The sequence below is a fragment of the Doryrhamphus excisus genome, linkage group LG11 (genome assembly GCF_037039965.1).
Source record: "Doryrhamphus excisus strain RoL-2023G ecotype Guam linkage group LG11, RoL_Dexc_Guam_v1.1, whole genome shotgun sequence".
NCBI lineage: Eukaryota > Metazoa > Chordata > Actinopteri > Syngnathiformes > Syngnathidae > Doryrhamphus > Doryrhamphus excisus.
Window position 1 is genome coordinate 1,428,612 of NC_136367.1, and position 18,475 is coordinate 1,447,086.

At 39.5% G+C, this 18,475-nt stretch overlaps 1 protein-coding gene across 2 annotated transcripts in view; it reads left to right on the forward strand.

Annotated features, from left to right (window-relative positions):
- Window positions 1-18,475, forward strand: part of enah (ENAH actin regulator) — a 57,482-nt gene that overhangs the window by 421 nt on the left and 38,586 nt on the right. Inside the window, exon 1 of one of the 2 annotated variants that reach the window (XM_058045865.2) lies at window positions 14,605-14,758. The exons of the other annotated variant lie outside the window; for it this stretch is intronic. Within the exon in view, the coding sequence (XP_057901848.2) occupies window positions 14,745-14,758 (14 nt within the window). The 5' untranslated portion in view covers window positions 14,605-14,744. Of the gene's footprint in view, window positions 1-14,604; window positions 14,759-18,475 lie in introns of those variants that run through there. 2 annotated transcript variants of the gene reach the window in all.

Consider the following 18,475-nt stretch of genomic DNA (forward strand, 5'->3'; position numbering starts at 1 on the left):
ATCGCCTTGACGAACAATAACTTGCTTGTGTTGCGTTTGGGAGGAATATCAAGCAATAGAATATAATATAAGTATAAGTATAAGTATGATGGTTGAGTGAAGCTCATCCCAGCGGCGTCACCAGTCAAACTAAGCATTAGTTTCACACCATTTATTTTACTATTTTTATGTAATAAAAAATGTCCAAAATCTATATTGATTGATTAAAAAATTAACCTTTAATTTTTTTAAAAATTTATTTACAAAAATGTCAAATGCATAAAAAATGTCATATCTATTTTTCTATTATAATTATTATATATTATATTACCTTTATATTATATTTATTTTAATTTTTAAGAGATTTTAGTATGTTTTATTTTTTATGCGCAAATTAAAATATAACCTAACCCTCGGGTAATATTAAAATATTTATATTTTTTATTTATTGTATAAGAATTAAATGTAATAATAATTTTTTGATTGTATTAATTTATTTTAATGTAACATTTTTAATGTGTATCAGGCAAAAATGTAAAAAATATTTATATGTAAATTATTTTTATATACATTTTTTTATTTAACAACAAAATTGGGCTACTTATTAGAATATGTGTATATTGCTTTAAAAATAAAGTATTTATTAGATTGTATTTTATATTATTTATATATATATATTTTTTAAAAATTATAAAAAATAAAATTATAAATTATTTTTAATAATTTTTAAAATGTATTTATTAGGATAAAATGTCATTGTATTTATTTGACACATTAAAAAATTTTATTATTTATTAAATTTATTAGTATGTGTGTATTTAGTTTTAAATAAGTAAAATGCTTTAAAATGTTTATTTATTAGGGGAAAATATATTAAAAAATAACCTTTTTATATTTTAATTTAATAAGTAAAATCACTTAAAGTATTTAATATTTATTTATAATTTCTATGTTTTATGTAAAATTTTTCTTTATGAATTGTGTGTTTATTAGTAGTAGTTTTCTGCAATATAATGTGTTCACCGTGAAATCCCGATGTTTCCTCTTGGAGCTTGTAGAACCCTGACATGTTTGCGTGAAATACATGTGTTGTGTAACACGGATGGAACGGTTTGTTTCCTTGAGAACACGGAGAACACGGAGAACACGGAGAACACGGAGAACATGACGCCGGTTGTCTCTTTGGACAATAATGATCCCAAGCTGCAGGAATGCATCTGCTCTATTTCATGTCATCTCCTTCAGTGTTTTTTGTTGTTGTTGTTGTTGTTGTGAATTGCCGTTAAATACGAGACAAAGGCTGCTTCTTTGTTAAAAAGAAAGGCCTTAATTGACTCCAGCTGGAAGCCAAGCTAAGGTGAACAAAAGCTTGATTTGGAGTTTGAAGAGCAGATGTTTGTGCTTGGAGAAAACACAACTTGCTTTCTTTTGCTGTTTCCTTTTAGCTTTGGAAATGCTTAGCCGACTTTGCCGAATTTGTCCATAGAATGAATCCATGGAATGACTCGGCTAAGCTAGTTGTTGTCTTCCCTGCTCTTAAAGGGACAGAGACACACTTTGTGTGTGTTGAGTAACAGGTGTGTGAACCAATGCCATCCCAGCTGTTCCCAGCTGACTCGTGCAGGACACTGGGGGATTTGGGGGGGACGGGGGGAACATATGGACAGCACACCCCTGCCCCGCGTTTGTGTAAAGGCTCAACCCCCCTCCCATCGCCAGCCCAACTGGTCCCCTTTGAACCGAAGATGTGAGGAGCCTCGTTGTATTTCACAGCCTTGTTTCTTCTTCTTCTTCTTCATTTATTTCAGACGTGCATACCGTGTTACATAATTGTTTCTTACATATACACTTACAATACAATATCTATTTTTTATATACATACATACACACACACAACACCTCATTGCTACACATGTCTGAAAAGGAGCAGGAAGAAGCAAAGCTTATTAAATCCTACCCCTTCTCCCCTTCAATAAGTGATTTTTTTCCCAAACATATAATCACAGAATCTTACATAAGACAAAACAACAAAAGAAGAGTGGGAACATCGGACACCGCTTTACCACGTCCGTTTAAGGTAATACTGACGTCCGTTTAAGGTAATACTGACGTCCGTTTAAGGTAATACTGACGTCCGTTTAAGGTAATACTGACGTCCGTTTAAGGTAATACTGACGTCCGTTTAAGGTAATACTGACGTCCGTTTAAGGTAATACTGACGTCCGTTTAAGGTAATACTGACGTCCGTTTAAGGTAATACTGACGTCCGTTTAAGGTAATACTGACGTCCGTTTAAGGTAATACTGACGTCCGTTTAAGGTAATACTGACGTCCGTTTAAGGTAATACTGACGTCCGTTTAAGGTAATACTGACGTCCGTTTAAGGTAATACTGACGTCCGTTTAAGGTAATACTGACGTCCGTTTAAGGTAATACTGACGTCCGTTTAAGGTAATACTGACGTCCGTTTAAGGTAATACTGACGTCCGTTTAAGGTAATACTGACGTCCGTTTAAGGTAATACTGACGTCCGTTTAAGGTAATACTGACGTCCGTTTAAGGTAATACTGACGTCCGTTTAAGGTAATACTGACGTCCGTTTAAGGTAATACTGACGTCCGTTTAAGGTAATACTGACGTCCGTTTAAGGTAATACTGACGTCCGTTTAAGGTAATACTGACGTCCGTTTAAGGTAATACTGACGTCCGTTTAAGGTAATACTGACGTCCGTTTAAGGTAATACTGACGTCCGTTTAAGGTAATACTGACGTCCGTTTAAGGTAATACTGACGTCCGTTTAAGGTAATACTGACGTCCGTTTAAGGTAATACTGACGTCCGTTTAAGGTAATACTGACGTCCGTTTAAGGTAATACTGACGTCCGTTTAAGGTAATACTGACGTCCGTTTAAGGTAATACTGACGTCCGTTTAAGGTAATACTGACGTCCGTTTAAGGTAATACTGACGTCCGTTTAAGGTAATACTGACGTCCGTTTAAGGTAATACTGACGTCCGTTTAAGGTAATACTGACGTCCGTTTAAGGTAATACTGACGTCCGTTTAAGGTAATACTGACGTCCGTTTAAGGTAATACTGACGTCCGTTTAAGGTAATACTGACGTCTGTTTAAGGTAATACTGACGTCTGTTTAAGGTAATACTGACGTCCGTTTAAGGTAATACTGACGTCCGTTTAAGGTAATACTGACGTCCGTTTAAGGTAATACTGACGTCCGTTTAAGGTAATACTGACGTCCGTTTAAGGTAATACTGACGTCTGTTTAAGGTAATACTGACGTCTGTTTAAGGTAATACTGACGTCTGTTTAAGGTAATACTGACGTCCGTTTAAGGTAATACTGACGTCCGTTTAAGGTAATACTGACGTCTGTTTAAGGTAATACTGACGTCTGTTTAAGGTAATACTGCAATTTACGTCCTCATGAGCAGCAACAATGCAAAATTTTCCGATTTGTTTTTTTTTTCGGAACTGGCAATTCCGGTGATTTTTCACACATTTTTATTGGAAAAAGGTGTTGCAATTAAGGCAAATAGAATTTCAGTCCAAGCGCTGCACGGCGGTCGAGTGGTTAGCGCGCAGACCTCACAGCTAGGAAACAAGGGTTCAATTCCACCCTCGGCCATCTCTGTGTGGAGTTTGCTCGTGGGTTTTCTCCGGGTACTCCGCTTTCCTCCCACATTCCAAAAACATGCTAGGTTAATTAGCCACTCCAAATTGTCCATAGGTATGAATGTGAGTGTGAATGGTTGTTTGTCTATATGCGCCCTGTGATTGGCTGGACCCTGCCTCTCGCCCGAAGACAGCTGGAATAGGCTCCAGCGACCCTCGTGAGGATAAGCGTTAGAAAATGAATTAATTTGAGTCCGCCAACTTGGAAAAGTGGGAAGTTTGCCTGAATGTTTTGATCCTGGAATGGGAAGGAAATTTTTGAATGTTTTGGTGTCGTTCGAACGATTAAAAAAAAAGGCGATTAGTGTTCTTCCTGCTTTAAGGACTAATAGTTGATGCTGCTCCAAATTAAAAAATCCGTGCTGGACTTGGTGCCCTTCTCAAGGTGAAAGGTCCTTGGACGGACCACATTCCTTAACATGCGTAGGATTGCAGTCAGTTGTTTTATTTCCAGCGGCACGTAACGCTGATAGAGGCGAGGAAGATAAGCGGCGTCGTCAGGGTGACGGAGCTGTGAAACGTTCCCGTAACAGACTTTGACAGCCGTGGACTGAAGTCCACACCACAGATGAAAGACAGAATGGCGGACGGCTTCACTTGACGCTTGGAGTCTTGAGTCTTCGGCCTGCAAGCGGCAAGGCGGTCGCCGATTGCAAGGACGCTTTAATGAGGTCAGCTAGCGGCTGATAGGAATTCCAAACAAATTTCGTCTGTGAGGTTGGCTTGTGTAAGCGAAAACATTTTGGGTGCTGACAGCCGCTTCCACAACCGTTGTCGTCACCGCCACTTTTGAGTTGATCAACAGTGACATCTTGCGCTGGGCGGCGTCGACGTAGTCGGCCATAGTTGCTAGTTTCTGGTCACATACAGTATGTTTCCTAGCTAGCTCGTCGAAGGTGATGGTATCCATATGACAATATCAGGCTGGTAAAATATATATTTTCTTAAAAGAACGCTGTGACCTTCAGGCGTTTACCGGGGCGGCTTCTGGGATGGCACTCGGCATCCCCAAATCTGTCGTGGTCGAAAGGTCGTGGGTAGAACGAGCTTTCCTTCCCTGAGATACATAAGGCTAAAAACAACCAATTAGCTAAAAATGTCATCCAATACTTATCAACAGGAGAGGAGAATTAATTTAATTTAATTTAATTTAATTTAATTTAATTTAATTTAATTTAATTTAATTTAATTTAATTTAATTTAATTTAATTTAATTTAATTTAATTTAATTTTAGGAAAGCAGGAAGTGAACAAATGTAACAGTTACTGATTGTAAAAGTACTAAATGGAGGGGTAGGATTTAATAAGCTTTGCTTCTTCCTACTCCTTTTGGACATGTGGAACTGGGAACTGATTATGTGATGCATTCAATTGTAATCTGATGCATGTTCAAATGAAATAAAACCATTACCATTACCATTACCATTACCATTATGATAACAAACAAAAGTGTTACTGATAGAAACAGGTCTGAATATTTCCTTCTGTGTGTTTGATTGACAGAAAGCTTGTTTGTTCAACCTTTGAGTCTGCATCCTTTTCATCCTGTGGTTTTTTTGGAGAGCTCTTGCCAATGACATCACCTTCCGGGAATGAGACACCGGAATGCTGTGAACTTGCAGTTTGGTGTCTAGGACATGGTCAGACCTGGCAACATGAATGAATGTTGCAGAAGACCATTTGGTTCTGTCCGGTTGGGAACATTCAAAGAAATCTAATGTTTCAGCGTGTTCGCACTTGGTTAGTCTATGGAACTTCACGTTTGGTGAAGTCGTAGTATAAATTACAGATCCTAAAGACAAACCGACTGATACACCATTTCTGTTTCGGGTACGTGTCTGTGTTGCGGTAAACAGTCCAGGTTGGTCGTCGTGCTGCACCACTCTGACGAGCCGCATGCCCACGGTGCGCTCATCTGTGTGTGATTGACTACGGAGGGGTCAGCCTAGCCCGGCAGAACCAGCCAACGGTTCACAATTCAAAGTACTCCACATCCCGTCGCTATGGTTTATCTGTTTCAGACTAGCTTAACAAGGTACTTGGTTATGTTTGCACTATTTAAAAATATCCGAAAAGTAGTACAATTCCATTTGTTCAGTTGTAATTAAAGTATAAACTAATCCCTCATTTATCATGGTTAATGATAAATGACCCAACAGTGATAACTGAATTTCTGCTTAAGTTGGTTCAGTTCATTCATTCATTTTCTACCGCTTATCCTCACGAGGGTCGCATGGGGGTGCTGGAGCCTATCCCAGCTGTCTTAGAACGAGAGGCGGGGTATAAACTGGACTGGTGGTGGCCAGCCAATCACAGGGCACATATAGACAAACAACCATTCACACTCACATTCATACCTATGGACAATTTGGAGTGGCTAATTAACCTAGCATGTTTTTGGAATGTGGGAGGAAACCGGAGTACCCAAAGAAAACCCACGCATGCACGGGGAGAACATGCAAACTCCACACAGAAATGGCCGAGGGTGGAATCGAACTCTGGCTAACCACTCGACCACTGTGCAGCTGTGTGAGATGAAATTATGTCTTATTTTCTCTTACTATGTCTACTATATTGGGTAACAGGAGTGTAAAAGTGACTATAGGGGTGTTATTTCATGCCTGGAGGGCTCTAATGTAAAAAAAAACCCAAACATAGACAAACAACCATTCACACTCACATTCATACCTATGGACAATTTGGAGTGGCTAATTAACCTAGCATGTTTTTGGAATGTGGGAGGAAACCGGAGTACCCGGAGAAAACCCACGCATGCACGGGAAGAACATGCAAACTCCACACAAGGGTGGAATCGAACTCTGGCTAACCACTCGACCACTGTGCAGCTGTGTGAGATTAAATTATGTCTTATTTTCTCTTACTATGTCTACTATATTGGGTAACAGGAGTGTAAAAGTGACTATAGGGGTGTTATTTCATGCCTAGAGGGCTCTAATGTAAAAAAAACCCAAACATAGACAAACAACCATTCACACTCACATTCATACCTATGGACAATTTGGAGTGGCTAATTAACCTAGCATGTTTTTTGGAATGTGGGAGGAAACCGGAGTAACCGGAGAAAACCCACACATGCACGGGGAGAACATGCAAACTCCACACAAGGGTGGAATCGAACTCTGGCTAACCACTCGACCACTGTGCAGCTGTGTGAGATTAAATTATGTCTTATTTTCTCTTACTATGTCTACTATATTGGGTAACAGGAGTGTAAAAGTGACTATAGGGGTGTTATTTCATGCCTAGAGGGCTCTAATGTAAAAAAACCCCAAACATAGACAAACAACCATTCACACTCACATTCATACCTATGGACAATTTGGAGTGGCTAATTAACCTAGCATGTTTTTTGGAATGTGGGAGGAAACCGGAGTACCCGGAGAAAACCCACGCATGCACGGGGAGAACATGCAAACTCGGTATGACAGTGAATGCATCATAACTGGGTATCATGTACCTTTTGGCCCAAATTCAGCTAAGATAGGTTGCACAGAACTGAACTACAACATATTGAAATTAAAAAAAAAAATTATTTTCTCCTTCCATAAATTACAAAAGCTAAAAATGTAGTCGGAAAATTCAAAGTAAACAAACCCAGCTGATGGAAGTTGCAAAATAATCCCTCAGCCGGTTATAATGAATTATTCAGCACACGCAGTGCTGGATGTCACTTCTACTGGGGCGGGGGGGGGGGGGGGGGTGTTACATGTCTTATTTGGAGCTAAATCAATTAGCGTATAATAATTTGTCATTTTCTGGGACAATCACACCCTCTTGTTAATATTTTAGAACTTTATTTTTATTCTACTTCCCAATGAAAAGGAAAAGAAGACCAGCGTGAACATCACGGTGGTGGTGATGGTGATGATAGCTGGGCTCCACATTACATGCACGTTCTGCCTGGCTAGCTCGTAACAAGGAAGAACAAGATAACGTTGCTTCGGGCGGAGCAACAGGTGGCTAACTTTCTGCAATCATGCATATTACTAATGAAAGCTGGAGCCTATCCCAGCTGTCTTAGGACAAAAGGCGGGGTACACCCTGGACTGGTGGCCAGATGGTAAACATGGTTGATGACGTCTTTATACAGCAACCTTTATACAGTCTTTTCCGCTGTTTCGCTCCCGCTATGCAGCCTCACCTCCATTTTTCCTAGCTAGCGGCTAGCTAACAGCTGTTAACAATAAAGCAAGCGGCAGGCTATAAACATAACAAGATGAACATTCATAGCTGCATACTCGCTTACGGGGTATGGTGGTATGATGCCGGAGCCTATCCCAGCTGGGGATACACCCTGGAACGGTACTCCGGTTTCTTCCCACATTCCAACAACATGCTAGGTTAATTAGCCACTCCAAATTGTCCATAGGTATGAATGTGAGTGTGAATGGTTGTTTGTCTATATGTGCCTTGTGATTGGCTGGCCACCAGTCCAGGGTGTACCCCGCCTCTCGCCCCAAGACAGCTGGGATAGGCTCCAACGCCCCCTGTGACCCTCGTGAGGAAAAGCGGTAGAAAATGAATGAATGAATATTGGATGGAAGCTAAATGTGACTATAGGGGTGTTATTTTATGTCTATAGGTCTCTAATAATGTATTTTTTTTTCTTATTTAGAAGGTAATAGATGGGTTTTCTCTGCTAAAACTATGAAACTGTTCCATTTAAAAATAAGGAAACCTACTTAACCAACCTGGATGAGTGGTTAGCGCACAGGCCTCACAGCTAGGAGACCAGAGTTCAATTCCATCTCTGTGTGGAGTTTGCATGTTCTCCCCATGCATGCGTGGGTTTTCTCCGGGTACTCCGGTTTCCTCCCACATTCCAAAAACATGCTAGGTGAAAACATTTGTGTCAGAAAATAACAGACTAACTGAGGCTATCCGGGTTCAGAGTAAAGTGATATGATCTGCAAATTATGCGTACGGTATATTATATTATACATAAGCATATTGTCCATATGATTTTCATATTTTTTATATATTTTTTCATAGAAATCTCTTCGGAGGTGTCAATTTGGAGACTAGATTGGACATGTGTGTGAGGGTACGAAAACAGGTGGCTACTCTGTTTGTCCATCTGTCTCTCCTTGTCCACAGCAGCTGTCCATCTGCTGTTTTTTTTTTTTTTGTTTTTTTTTGCTTATGTGGAGACTTTTTGTCGTACATTTTACCATGCACGGTGCTACTGATAACAGCTTTACGCTTGTTTACCTCGACCAAAGCAGAAAATAATACATTTGGTCCTGTTTCTCTGAGGAACTGGAAGCAGATTGTCATTGCTGATCTTGATACATTTCACATGAACAAAGCATTGGATGATATTGGCTTCAATTTGCCGTTTGTGGTTGGAATTAAAATAGAACACGGAAACATAGGAAAATGCATCTATGAACAATTTAACAATAAATAAATTAGTGGGTTTTTTTTGACACACCAACATTGGCATTTCTTGGTCTAAGCCAAGGGTGTCCAAACGTTTTCCAGCTAGGGCCACATGGTGAAAAATGATGATGCAAGGCCCACTTTGATATTTTGTAAAGCAACACATGTACATAGATATGTTAAGAAGTTATACTGTATATATTTCAAGACAAAAAAATAGCATCAAAGTCTATTTCCCATAATAGTATTATTAACATAATCTTCCCAAAATGTACTATATTTTGTTTTGTTTGTTTCTTATATTACTCTTTCAAAATAACCTATATGCTATTTAAAATAGAAACATTTTGTCGTGAGTTTATTTTTGTAAAATTGTGATTTTTTTTTTCTTAGTATTTTGACTTTATTCTCACAAAATTACAGCATTTTTTTTCAATTCTGTTGTTTTTTTTTTTTGTTCTTGGAAATTTTATTTTTCAAAAATGTTGGGTAAATCGGCGACTCCAAATTGTCCATAGGTACGAATGTGAGTGTGAATGGTTGTTTGTCTATATGTGATCTGTGATTGGCCGGCCACCAGTCCAGGGTGTACCCCGCCTCCTCTTGCCCCGAAGACAGCTGGGATAGGCTCCAGCATACCCCCGCGAGCCTAATGAGGATAAGCGGCATAGAAAACCGATGGATGATATTGCTTTTTAACTATATACTACAAAAAATACATTAGTTTTATTCACAATATTACGGGTTTATTCTCCTTGAAATTAATTTTTTTCTTGTTTGTTTTTGTTTTGTTTTTCATTTTTACAATAACATGACTTTATTCACAGTATATTAAAAAAAATAAAAAATGACAGCTTTAATTTTTGTTTCTCATAATATTATCATATTTTATTCATACTTTTTTCTTTAATATTCCACCATTATGCTACTAAAATGATTACTTTGCACTTTGCACTGTAGACTGTCTGATGCGTTCTGTGATCATGAGTGCAGAATGAGCTGTAGAGAACTTTTTTTAAAGAGTCCCGTCCGGATTCAGTCCAAGCGTGTAAGGTTGCCATCTGTAGCGGACAATAAAGGATGACATTGTGCCAAAGTCCCTGCTCCCGTCTGAGCTGTAATGTGGGGCACATTTTTTGGGAGTGTGATCTGAATTCAAGTTGGTTGTGTTTCTTGTATTGCAGATTTGTGGAACCGCCACCACTGAAACAAAGCAGGCGGATGGCAAATGACAGTTCCTGTTATTTGTTGTCATGACAGACCGCTCCGCTCCTTGTAAACATTTATGTTAGCTTCCTTTCATGGAAGGTGTCTTTCACTGCTTCGAATATGACTGGGAAAGTGGAAAATGAGGAAATATAAGATGCTAACCTTTGCCACCCTGGTGTCATCTTACAGAGAACACTAAAATCATCACACAGCAACTTAACAAGCCGCAAGTATACCTCAGAAATACGCAAACCTGTACCAGTAAAAAAAAAAAAAAAAAAAATCCCATATACCATTGCATTCATTGGCATATGCTGCAGTGACGTCAGCCTCCCTCTAGGCACTGTGCGCCACTCCTGTGGCTCCTTGACCTCCAATGAACTACTTCTCAAGCAGTAATGCAAACCCGTATTGTAATGTAATGTAATGTGTATTTCCTAGGTACAGTACCTTTTGAGTGTTAAGTGGCTGCGTGATGAGTTTAATGTTGTTTGTAAGATGACACTGTGAGTCGTGGGAATTGAGTCATGATTTCTTGCAGCTTGGCAAGCTTGTCATTAGTTTTATGATTTTTTTTCATGTTTTCATACATGCATTGTTAAGGTAATGTTATGTAATGTCAATGTAACGTTACATAATGTAACTTCCTGTCACCCATACCAGCACTGGGCACTATTTACCGCAACATACATGAGCATAAGTTTTATTTATATCATAAGTAGCTTTGATTATATCTACAATGTTGGGTAAAATGAGTGTAAAGTTTGCTATAGGGGTGTTATGCCAGTTGTAGAGGGCTCTAATGTTAATGTGCTTTTTTGGTGGTGGTGTGTAACACGGGGATGGTGCTGCACTTTATCAACAGGTGATGTGTTTTATCAGCGCTCCCAGAGAGAATATTCAATCCTCTTTTTACGGTTCTGACCTTAATTACTCATCTTGGGCGGCGAGGCGGTCATTCCAATATGTAGATAAGGGAGAAAGGAACCAACGCTGCCAGCTTTATCACGTTGACACCGCATTATCAGACAGGACTGTGCTAAAAAAAATCTTCTATTATGATACTGAACATTGTTTTGATGCAAATACTCTAAAGATCGTCACGTTTATGCAAGCTTCTCTGTCATTTTCATCGTTTGATAGAAATGCTAGCTCACGAACAGTCATGTGCTCGGCTTCAGACAGAAGAGTAATCCCGTCAGGACCAATGGCCTGTTTCTCCTTACGGGAATAAAAAAGGACATCACCATAGAGACCCCACTTAAGACCTATTAGCATGAGAGGTGAGCTGAGGAGAGGAGAAAGGGGACACTGAATGAAGGGAGGGGGGAGGGACGGAGAAAGGATGCACAGTGTGGGAATGGAGGAGATGATGGAGAGGATGGGCTGGAGGGAAGTTGGTGAATGGATGGAGTGTGTGGGCTGTGGGAGAGTGCTTTAAAGGGGACGGATTATGCAAGCTTTTCACTTAAAAACGATACTGGGCGATACTGTTTGGTATTGATCCCATACAAAGCCACTATTGCCAATAGGTTTTAAGACAGGGGTCTCAAACTCAATTTACCTGGGGGCCACTGGAGCTAGGGTCTGGGTGAGACTGGGCCACATCAGGTTTTCCAAAAAAACGCATTTATTAAAAACAAAAACTGTAAAACATTCCACTGTTCTCAAATATGTTCATTTTTATTTTTCTGCACAAAATAAGATGAAAAATAAACAAATCAAGAATAAAGAAAATCAATCAATCAGTAATAAATAAATATAATAATAACAATAAAACAGCAAATCATAAAAACTTAAGAAACCACATATAATTGGTGAGTAGACAAATTATTTTTTTCATATTAAAATGAACAAAGCATTATTAGAGCCCTGTAGACATGACAAAACACGACTATAGTCACATTTATACTTTTTATTTACAACATATTGCGCAACTGCAGGGTCTTGAGACACATGCTAACTCGCAAACTAGAGAGCTAGCGACCTAAACGGTAGCCTTCAAGTTGTTTCCTTTCAACTTAAATAGCCAAAAACTTACCACTTCCACACGGATAGGGAGGATAACTATTAACAGTTATTTAACCTTTAACATGAACTTTAATCAAACGTAATAATTTTTTCTGGGTACATGATACCATACAGCATCCATATCAAACTAACATTAAACTTTCATATCAAGGCGGGGGGCCTCAAACTAGTGTCCTGCGGGCCACATTTGGCCCACGGGCTGCGTGTTTGAGACCCCTGGTCTCAAAGGGGGACCTATCATGCTCATTTTTTGACCCTTTGTATTGAGTTGTGGACTCCTATAGAGCAGCTACACACAATAACCTGCACAGAAAACTTTGTAGATCGTCCAGAACCTGCACCTATTCCAGCTGTATTTCCTTGGATTTGTGCTATTTGTGCTATTTTATCGTTTAAGGGGGAACTATCATGCTCGTTTTTCGACCCTTTGTATTGAATTGTGGACTCCTATAGAGCAGCTACACACAATAACCTGCACAGAAAACTTTGTAGATCGTCCAGAATCTGCACCTATTCCAGCTGTATTTCCTTGGATTTGTGCTATTTGTGCTATTTTATCGTTTAAGGGGGAACTATCATGCTCGTTTTTCGACCCTTTGTATTGAATTGTGGAGTCCTATAGAGCAGCTACACACAATAACCTGCACAGAAAACTTTGTAGATCGTCCAGAACCTGCACCTATTCCAGCTGTATTTCCTTGGATTTGTGCTATTTGTGCTATTTTATTGTTTAAGGGGGAACTATCATGCTCGTTTTTCGACCCTTTGTATTGAATTGTGGAGTCCTATAGAGCAGCTACACACAATAACCTGCACAGAAAACTTTGTAGATCGTCCAGAATCTGCACCTATTCCAGCTGTATTTCCTTGGATTTGTGCTATTTGTGCTATTTTATCGCTTAAGGGGGAACTATCATGCTCGTTTTTCGACCCTTTGTATTGAATTGTGGACTCCTATAGAGCAGCTACACACAATAACCTGCACAGAAAACTTTGTAGATCGTCCAGAACCTGCACCTATTCCAGCTGTATTTCCTTGGATTTGTGCTATTTGTGCTTTTTTATCGTTTAAGGGGGAACTGTCATGCTCGTTTTTCGACCCTTTGTATTGAATTGTGGAGTCCTATAGAGCAGCTACACACAATAACCTGCACAGAAAACTTTGTAGGTCGTCCAGAATCTGCACCTATTCCAGCTGTATTTCCTTGGATTTGTGCTATTTGTGCTATTTTATCGTTTAAGGGGGAACTATCATGCTCGTTTTTCGACCCTTTGTATTGAATTGTGGAGTCCTATAGAGCAGCTACACACAATAACCTGCACAGAAAACTTTGTAGATCGTCCAGAATCTGCACCTATTCCAGCTGTATTTCCTTGGATTTGTGCTTCCCGGCAAAACGGGTCTCTTTTAATTTATTCTACCCACGACCCGCCTCCGGGCACGGGCATGGCCACTTTGCTGTGATTGGTCACACTCCCAAGTACTACTTCCTGACTATTGCGAATAACAAGTTCTACTTTGGTGGGTATTGGAATAAAATAAAAGAATAAAGCGGCGAAAGCAAAAGGGAGCTCAGGAGAAACTCGCCTACCTGAGGAGGAGCACTCGTTGTCGGACACACTTTGTCATCTTGACACATTGGTAATGGAAATGTGGTCATTACACAATTTTGAGGGTTGTTTGCAAAAACAGTTCCGCGTGAAATGCTTTTTGACAGATGGAAATATTTTTTTTTTCTTTTTTTTTCTCCGATAACTTTTTCCTGAACTTGCCTCGTAAAACAGAGAAGCTTCCCAAAACCTTCTTTCAGGGCTCACTTCCAAATGCGTGAACCTCATTATCTGAAACTTTGGCATCATTTAACATGAGAATACAACATTCTAACTACATTTATAGGGCAGAAAAAGCGGAAAAAGCATAATAAGTTGCCTTTAATGTACTTGCCCGTCTTTAATGTTTAATGTGCTTGAGGAAGAAAAGTTCCCCAAGAACTTTTATGGAGTCTGTGGCATCATCAATTGTTTCCTTGTGTTGTTAACGATTGTATCATCTGGATGGAATGAACAGACTTGGTCCTGGTGGCTCCCGACAAATCCCTCCGGATAATCCTGGCTGATGATGCATGCAGGTCACAATATCTATTTTTGGTGAAGAGGAGAGTTACATCCCCCCACCCCCCACCCCCCACTCCACTTTTAGCCCCGGTGGGTGGGTGTGCGACTGTGCGCCCTCCCACTATCACTGTCGGCCTAAAGGCCACTCGCTTTCTCCCCCCACCCCTCCCTTCGTCTGAAGTCCGCCAGTCGGTCGTCCACCCTGCCAAGGAGTCTGTCGACGAAGTGGAGGCCTCAAAGAATCCGGACAAACACTTTCGACGACACAATTTAGTTGTAAGCGGAGGTGGTGGATTCGCCCGTGGACGTTGCCAAGATGACTCGTGACTCGTAAGTTTCTGGTTGCTCACTTGGAGTTATTATCGGATGGCGGGATCGAGTGATGTAGGTCACAAATGGAGGAACTGCTTAATCTGCTATAAATCAAACGGGTCCCTATTTACAGTATTGAGTATTAGGTTTACAGTTTAGAACACCGATGTATATTAAAGGCCGGTTTATGACAATTATCCGTTTAGGTCAATCAACTCTAGTCCTGTTCCGCAGAATCGGCGCAATTTGTTTTGTTTTAACTCTCTAAATCTTAAATTTCAGCGGTAAATCTGATATAGATGCATTAAACTACGCCCATCTCGCTTACTGAGAACACTAAATTCATCACACAGCATCTTAACACTCCCAAAGTATACCTCACATTAAACTACGCCCATCTCAGGCGACTATTTTCATTTTGTGTCCGTTTCAGAAGCCAAGATGACAGGACTAGAATTAGCAAGTCCATGAACTAACACCACAAGGGCCTGCATCTTAGCTTTGTATTATTTATATGAACTTTTTCCAGTTTTATGGCGCCAATCACAAGCTATAAGAGCTTGTCAACCCACAGGAAATCTCAGGAGTTCATTATATATAACAGTATAACAATATAACAGTCACTGTGTCATGACTTACTGAGAACACTAAATTCATCACACAGCATCTTAACACTCCAAAAGAAATGTACAAGCACATAGAGATACAAGTTTCAAATTGAAATATATTTTTTTAAAGTTTTCCCATTGCGTATTAGCAACACATTGATTGGGGCGCTGCAATGACATCAGCCTCCTTTACCCGGAGGGGGTAATTTTAGGGTAACGCAGTGGTTTTCAGTTATCTTCTGTCATACCCCCACAGGGGACAAATGGCCGAGGTTGGAATTGAACCCTGGTCTCCTAGCTGTGAGGTCTGGGCGCTAACCACTCGACCGCTGTGCAGCCTTCAGCCAAATGTACTATGGGAAAATTTAAATAGTTTTTTTTAACTCGTATATTTCTTAGCTACCCTTAGAGTGTAAAGTTGCTGTGTGATGAATATAGTGTTCTTAGTAAGATGACATTGTGAGTCAGACCGTTATATTGTTATATGCAGCCCCGAGTCAAACTGCATGTTGAGTACAATTAATGTGTACATGTTGGCGGGTCTGGACTAGCGTTGAAAGTAGTCCCCGCCTCTCATGCCCCCCCCCACCCCAGACCTGAAGTAACATCTCATTCATTCATTATTTGCAGCACCTCTTTTCAAGGGCTATTTCTTTCACCAGATGAGGAGCTGTTATATTTATAGAACAGCTGTGACTCTCCTAGTCCTCCCAGTCCAATCAGAAGGAGCTTCTTACTTGGGTACACGACAGCAGTCATCACACACCATGTGGTGATGGGCTGTTTTTCTCCTTCATTGCCTCCAAAGTGGCTGTAATTTCCTAAAGGAGCTGTGGAGCAGAGAAAACATTAAAGCGTTCTTCGTTTTTAGACTCGTTCCCTCAGGTTACGGTGGAAGCGTATGCTGTGTTGGCCTCCGTGATGGTGCTTTTTTTTTTTTTTTTACTTTTGGACTATTTCTCCTTTGACACTTTCACAGTCTTTTTCACATGACTTGAGCATTTATACTTGTGTGCTTTGCAGTACAGTATGTACTGCAGTGTGGGGAGAAATGAGTCTCGGGTGTTAAACATCACGCTGCAGGCCCAGTGTTGCGAATAAGCTTTCACACAAGCGCACCGTCCTTTGCTTCTTTTGGCGGAGCCAAAATATTTTTCACAGCGCCTGGCCTCCATTTGGATGCTCAAGGATGGTTTAAATAAAATTGCAGATGGAAAACGGCTACAAAGAACATCATTTCACAATCATTTTTTAATTGAAGTAATATCCGTGAAGTAGGATTCAATATAAATAAATTAAATATTTTTGTAGTTAGAACATAGAAAACCTGTGTAAGACTTCATTAAATACATTTAAACATCATTAGAGCCCTGTAGATATGAAATAACACCCAATAAGTCACCTTTACGCCATATTGTGCAGGATACGGGATCACAGCAGTGACACAACTAGCATAGCGAGCTGCTGAGCTAACTAGTTAGCCTTTCCAATTTAGATGAAGGACAAAATAAGAAGTCCAAACTTACCACTTCCACACAGAATGGGAGGTGATGTTTCTCAAACATGTATTTATATATCACTTTTAAATTTTTTAAAGGGGAACTGCATATTTCTTTCCTTTTCTGTGCATTATAACAAGAGAATTGACTTGGTATGAGCTAGCTCACAATGCACATCATTGGGATTTATTAAAAAAAAACTTCTAAGATTTTATCATTTGATATATCACTTTTAAAGACATTTTTTAAAAGGGGAACTGCCAATTTCTTTCCTTTTCTCTGCATTATAACAAGAGAATTGACTCGGTGTGAGCTAGCTCACAATGCACATCATTAGGATTTACTAAATTTAAAAAAAACCAAGATTTTATCAATTGATATATCACTTTTAAACACATTTTTTTAAAAAGGGGAACTGCCAATTTATTTCTTTTTCTGTGCATTTATAAGAAGAGAATTGACTTTGTATGAGCTAGCTCACAATGCACTTCATTGGGATTTACTAAAAAAAAAACCTCTAACATTTTATCAATTGATATATCACTTTTAAACACATTTTTTAAAAGGGGAACTGCCAATTTCTTTCCTTTTCTGTGCATTATAACAAGAGAATTGACTTGGTATCAGCTAGCTCACAATGCACATCATTGGGATTTACTAAAAAAAAAAAATCAAAGATTTTATCAATTGATATATCACTTTTAAACACATTTTTTAAAAGGGGAACTGCCAATTTATTTCTTTTTCTGTGCATTATAAGAAGAGAATTGACTTTGTATGAGCTAGCTCACAATGCACTTCATTGGGATTTACTAAAAAAAACCTCTAACATTTTATCAATTGATATATCACTTTTAAACACATTTTTTAAAAGGGGAACTGCCAATTTCTTTCCTTTTCTGTGCATTATAACAAGAGAATTGACTCCGTGTGAGCTAGCTCACAATGCACATCAAAAAAAAAACATTTTATCATTTGATATATCACTTTTAAACACATTTTTAAAATCAATCCTTCCTATCCGTCCATCATCTATATATCCATCCAGGAAACCCAACTTATATATGGAGCCAGAAATGGCACCATACTAAGTCCTGTACTGTGCATCTGTCAAACTCGCCCTGCAGGGCCAATTCACCCGGCAACAATGACATAATTGTCCAGACGGGACAGCAGAGAACAGGCAGGTCATATGACAGCAACACAGAGCGAGCGCTGATATCGAGAATTGAAGAGTCATGCTGCTTGCATGCTCCGAGGCCTGCAAGTCGGATATTTCAGATTTATTATTAGCAATGAAACGGAATGATCAGGAATACTTTTTAGGATGAAGCAGAGATCCCGCCCACGTGAGCTTTGTCAGCAGTCAGTGATCAGTAGTTCCCAGCTGGATCATGTATAATAACGTCCATTTTATTATCCAACAGTTGATGGAAGTACACAATGGTTGACTTGTTTGTGCTTTTATATTTTGATTGATGTATCTGTCAAAACAATATTCCAAAAAGAAGTGTCTATTCACATGCCACCTGTTGTGTGAGAACAATAGGTCTGCAGTTTTGGTGCACCTGCTTGTTACTTAATACGCAACCTATTTGTTGAGCTCACCCCTAGAGACGTGTGGTACA